Source organism: Mastomys coucha, unplaced genomic scaffold, assembly GCF_008632895.1.
Source record: "Mastomys coucha isolate ucsf_1 unplaced genomic scaffold, UCSF_Mcou_1 pScaffold5, whole genome shotgun sequence".
Lineage (NCBI taxonomy): Eukaryota > Metazoa > Chordata > Mammalia > Rodentia > Muridae > Mastomys > Mastomys coucha.
Genome location: NW_022196911.1, coordinates 8216066 through 8221710, shown reverse-complemented (window position 1 = coordinate 8221710; position 5645 = coordinate 8216066). Strand labels below are relative to the sequence as shown.

The following is a 5645-nucleotide window of genomic DNA, read 5'->3' as shown; positions in this document are numbered from 1 at the left end:
ATAATAATAATAATAATAATAATAATAATAATAATGATAATAATAATGAGCTGTTGAGGGGAGAGGGCTTCTTTAGGACTGTTGCCATGCTGGTTTCTTGTAAGAGTTCCTCTTTCTTTTTGTCATTTGTGCAGCCATCTTGAGCCCCACTAGTTTTGGCATCAAGTCCTGTTTTTTAAACGTTGTGGCCAGCGGGCAGTGATGGCACATGCCTTTAATCCCAACACCTGGGAGGCAGAGGCAGGCAGATTTCTGAGTTTGAGGCCAGCCTGGTCTACATAGTGAGTTCCAGGACAGCCAAGGTTACACAGAGAAACCCTGTCTCAAAAGAAAAAAAAAAACAAAAACAAAAACCACCCACCCACCCAACCAACCAACCAACCAAAAAGAACATTGTGGCCTTGTGTGACATTGAGAGTATGCCTTCAATGGGTTAAGGACCTGGGGTTGACACCTCCATTTTTAGTGTTTTCTACCTGTTTCTAGTGTATCTTTGATTCTCCCAAATTCTGTTAGCTGGAAGGAGTGTCAGATGGTATGTTTGCAAATTGTTGCCATCTATGTTCTGTGAGTAGAAATTTCCTTAGAATCTGGTTTCTACCCATTTTATGAGACCTTTCTTGCTTAAAAAAAAAAACACGGAAATTGAAATTTTTGGAATTTTGGCTTCAGAATTTCAGCATTAGAGTCTTAAGAATTTTAACTATTACATTTTAGGGATTTGGTTCTTTTAGGATGTCAACATTTGGGATGATGACATTTGGGACTGTGTCTCTGGAAATGGCATAAGCCATTTCTGTTTAGATTCCTGTCTGGGTAATATATATAACATGAAAGAAAAAGAAATCTAGATTAAAAAAAGCCCTAATGAAACCCACTACTTTGTGTGCTAACCTAAACAATTAAAAAAAGAAAGGAAAACCCCAAAGGGGACACAGCTGAGATAATTGTATTCATGCAGAGATTTTGAGTTCAGGTTTGTAGAACGGACTAGCCTGCTCCTCATGGTATCAGTGTTAGACCACCCGGGGAGGAATTCCGTTAGGGCCACCTTTCCTCTGCTAACATGTCAACTTCTGTTTTCAACCATGCTGATTCAGGTCATCCATAATACGACTCGAGTTTGAGGCCTGTGGACAAGTTTCTCTCTCCCAGAAAGCATCCTCTTGAAATTCCCCTTACTCTAAGCCCTGTCATCCTTAGATGGTCTGCAAAGGGGGTGGAAAAAACCATCGGGGACTACTCAGCCACCCGCCTTCTGCTTCCTTAGTGTATTTTAATCAGGGAAGACATAAACCCTATCAGTGGCAGAGGAAAGCTGACTTAAATTCTATGTATAATTGTTATGGAAATATTTGATAGCCACAGTTTATTAGGCTATATAAGTCGACAAAGGGAAATAATTTTCTTTTACATTTGGTCGAGTATAGGTTTATGTAGGCCTTTGAAGTCACTGGATACACAAAATGTTGCAGAGTTTAATCAGGAAAGATAAACCTCGCCTTCTAATCGGGACTCTTGATAGTTAACTGCGAGGCTGGCGAGCTGCACTTGGAGTCAGCAACCCCCAATCTCAGGGGCAATAAAGATGAACACATGCAGACCTATGACGTGATTTAAATTCAGCAGCCCTGTCACTGGGCAGCCCGTGGAGATCAGGCCCTGGGGAAGGTCACTCCGGGAATAAATTAACTGGGTTAGAGGGGCCCTGGTTACGCCATGGCTCTGACCAGCAGTAGGGCCGTGGCTTCCTGAAAAAAAGTCTCCAGGGTTTCCCAGAAGCTGGCGTTGGAAAAGGAGTGGAGGGAGGCATCGCAGCTCACGGCCTGAGCTGGCCTGGACGGCCCGAGGACAGGCGGGGCCTAGGCCGAGCGTGGGGCGTGGCCACACCCGGGGCGGAACCGGACGGCCAAGGCGAGGCAGGGCCGAGGCCGATGGTGGGGGCGTGGCTCACGAAGGGCGTGGCCGCGGCAAGCCCGCGGGCTCTACCAATTTGGCGCGGGGGAGACCCGGCCTTCCCCGGGTGGCGCTCCGTTACACGCCCGGCCGTCCGTGTCTCTGTCCTCCCCTCCGCTAATGGACGCTGCCGGCAGGGTCACCGCTTCGCTGTGTCCTTGCGGACGCCGGGCGGACTGCGCAGAGTAGACGCGCGCCTGCGAGCGAGCGAACGGCCGTGTTCCGAGGAGAGCAGCGGTCGTGGGCACCCCAGCGATGTTGTGTCGGGCGGCGTGCAGGTGAGAGGCAGGGCCCAGGGCGGCGGCGTCCCCCAAAGGTGGGTTTCGGGTCGGCGGGCTTGACCGGCTCGCCGTGTCAGTGCCATGACCCGGCGTTCTCTCTGTTCCTCTCAGCATGGGCAGGAGGCTGGGCCCGGTGGCCGGTGCCGCTGGCTCCCGGCACAAGCACAGCCTCCCCGACCTGCCTTACGACTATGGCGCGCTGGAGCCGCACATTAACGCGCAGATCATGCAGCTGCACCACAGCAAGCACCACGCGACCTACGTGAACAATCTGAACGCCACCGAGGAGAAGTACCACGAGGCGCTGGCCAAGGGTAGGTGCGAGGTCCCTGCGCAGGAAGATCCCCGTGTTCGGACGGAGGTCTGTTTCGAGGCAGGGGAATACCTCCGTTGGTTTGCATAAACGTCCTTTACTATCCCGGAAAACACAGGACCTCACCAAAGTACTTGATGAACTTCACTATTGGGACTCCTTTTTTAAAAAATTATTTTATTTTTATTTTTATTTTTTTGTCACCCATGTTGCTAGCGAGCATTGGTGGTAGCCCTTTAAAGACAGCTCTCGGATGCCGCTCCTTTTTGCATAATGAATATTTAGTTTTCGTTTCGTCTATGAATATTTAAAATATGCGGTTGTTATATAACGTGACTTAGGGAAAGTTTGTTTTGCTTATTTTTCAGGTAGCCTTGGCAGCCATTTGCAGGAGGGCTGAGAGTGCCCGGGCTGGGTCAACCAGGTGCCCTTGAGTGACAGGGTGGCTGGGGTTTTGCTAAGAGCAAGCGATATTGGTGGCCTGGTAGCACGTGCAGGGGAGGGTCTGAAGTGGCATCAGGAGACTGCAGTCAGAGTTGTGATTATTGTCACTGTTTTGGACAATAGGATTAGTTCATTCTAGGGCTTGGACTCCCTGTTCCCATGGATATTTCTGCACTGTGGACATCATGTTTCACACCTTTTTACCCTTCGGGGAGAGGAAAACTCAGGAATTAGCACTTAGCTGCAGAACAGGCTAGACTTGGTACTTTTGGCGTCAAAGTTCACGAGAAAAATAGCTATTTTGTGAGAAACTGAGTATCTGTCACTGAATGGAACAGTAAGGTTTATTTATTTACCTATATTTTTAAGAGCTCAGCCAACAAAATCCATAGTATGTGAACTTCTGTGTTTGCACCCCCAGATGATGTATATGGGAATGCTATAGTATTAATAAAACCTATCTCTCTGTGTGTGTGTGTACATGTGTACTCGTGTGTGAATGGATGCATGCTGACACATGGAGCAGGTGGAGGTTAGAGGATAACTTGGGGGGCTGGTTCTCTCCTTCCACTGTGGTACCCAGAAACTGAGCTCAGATTGTCAAGCCAGGGTGTTGGGTTTTCCTGGCAAGAGCTTTTTTGTTTTTTACCTGTTGAGCCAACTACAACTTCTGGGAATATTGTTTTAATGGCTAAACAAAATAGTATGTTGTCTTTTTAATCTATTAGTTTTTACAAGGAGGACTAATTTGTAGTCATGTCTCTAGGTTAGCCATGTTGCTTGAAAAACCAGACAGTAAAATTCACCTTTTAAAAAAATGTACTTTTAGCCGGGCGTGGTGGCGCACGCCTTTAATCCCAGCACTTGGGAGGCAGAGGCAGGTGGATTTCTGAGTTCGAGGCCAGCCTGGTCTACAGAGTGAGCTCCAGGACAGCCAGGGCTATACAGAGAAACCCTGTCTCGAAAAAAAAAAAAAAAAAAAAAAATGTACTTTTATTGAGTCTCATGACTGGGAAATTGGTTGAGTAAAATGTCAGTGACATCTGGTTGACTAGGGGCATCTAGTGGAGAAGTGTGGTATTTCAACATAATTATGTAAATGGCCAAATCAAGAGAAGGAAATTACCACATCTTGAATACGGGAAGAGACTCTGATTTTGGAAATAACAGATTCGGGAAGGATGTGGTAATAGTGAAGCAGGGGAATATCCCAGTTGGGAAAGCATTTCCTTTAAGGTGACATCTGACACCTAGAAAGCTTTCCTCTTAATGTTGTACAAACATCTTAATTTCAATCCTTCTGCGGAACCAGAGCTTTATTTGTTTAGTGAATGCTGCCAAGAATAAGAAAGCTATGGCTTTATTTGTCTGAGGATGGATTTTTAAAAGGTGTTTACATTTTCTATTTCAGGAGATGTTACAACTCAGGTTGCTCTTCAGCCTGCACTGAGGTTCAATGGTGGAGGACATATTAATCACACCATTTTCTGGACAAACCTGAGCCCTAAGGGTGGTGGAGAACCCAAAGGTTGGTATATGCTGGTACAGCTTTATGATTGGTGTACAGTAGGAATGATTGTTGGTTTTTTCCCTCTCTTTCTTAATTTTTTAATTTTCTTTTAAAAGAGTTTTACTGTGTAGTTCTTGCTGGCCTGGAAATCAATAGACAGTCTTTATAAATTTATTTGTTCATTTTTTTCGAGGCAGTTTATTTATTTATTTTTTTATTATGTGTATCTCTCTGTGTGTGGAGGTGATTTTTTTTTTATTCTAGGGACTGAACTCAGTATTTTCTGTATGCCAAGTATGTGCCCATTGACTTTGCCTCCAGAGGACTGTTGGTTTTCTTATTACCTGAATTCTCCTTGAGTTATCATATTGTTGTATTTTTTACAGTTAGGTTGTAAAAACTTGTCAAGTTTCAAAGGTAGGAGTAGAAAATGTACTCAGGGGGCTCTGTAAACCACTTTCATATACACACTCTCTCTCTCTCTCTCTCTCTCTCTCTTTCTCTCTCTCTCTCTCTCTCTCTCTCTCTCTCTCTGTCTTAGTCAGGGTTTCTATTCCTGCACAAACAACATGACCAAGAAGCAAGTTGGGGAGGAAAGGGTTTATTCAGCTTACACTTCCACATTGCTGTTGATCACCAGAGGAAGTCAGGACTGGAACACAAGCAGGTCAGGAAGCAGGAGCTGATGCAGAGGCCATGGAGGGATGTTCCTTACTGGTGTGCTTCCCTGGCTTGCTCAGCCTGCTCTCTTACAGAACCTAAGACTTCCAGCCCAGGGATGGCACCACCCACAAGGGGCTCTACCCCCTTGATCACTAACTGAGAAAATGCCCCACAGCTGGACCTCATGGAGGCACTTCCCCAACTGAAGCTCCCTTCTCTGTGATAACTCAAGTGTTAGGGAAAGACCATCTGAACTGTACTTGCTTCATCCATGGGATACAGGGGTAATTAGGGGCTGCTTTCAGTGTTATATGTAAAGTGCTTAGACTAGTGCTTTTGATTATTATCCCTGATGGGAAGAACTCACTTGCCCCAGTAAAACAAGTTTTCCATGAAAATAAAAACAAAAACCACAAAAAGAAAAACCCTATGCAATGAAGGGTGTATACAGTCTACTTTTTTTTTTTTTTTTTTTTTT

General features: G+C 45.6%; 1 protein-coding gene across 1 annotated transcript in view; it reads left to right on the top strand.

Annotated features, from left to right (window-relative positions):
- Positions 1-2009: 2009 nt before the first annotated feature.
- The window catches only part of Sod2 (superoxide dismutase 2), an 8636-nt gene continuing 5000 nt past the window's right edge, over positions 2010-5645 (top strand). Inside the window, exons 1-3 of the mRNA XM_031353319.1 lie at positions 2010-2234; positions 2349-2551; positions 4406-4522. Of these exons, the coding sequence (XP_031209179.1) occupies positions 2212-2234; positions 2349-2551; positions 4406-4522 (343 nt within the window). The 5' untranslated portion in view covers positions 2010-2211. The remainder of the gene's footprint in view (positions 2235-2348; positions 2552-4405; positions 4523-5645) is intronic.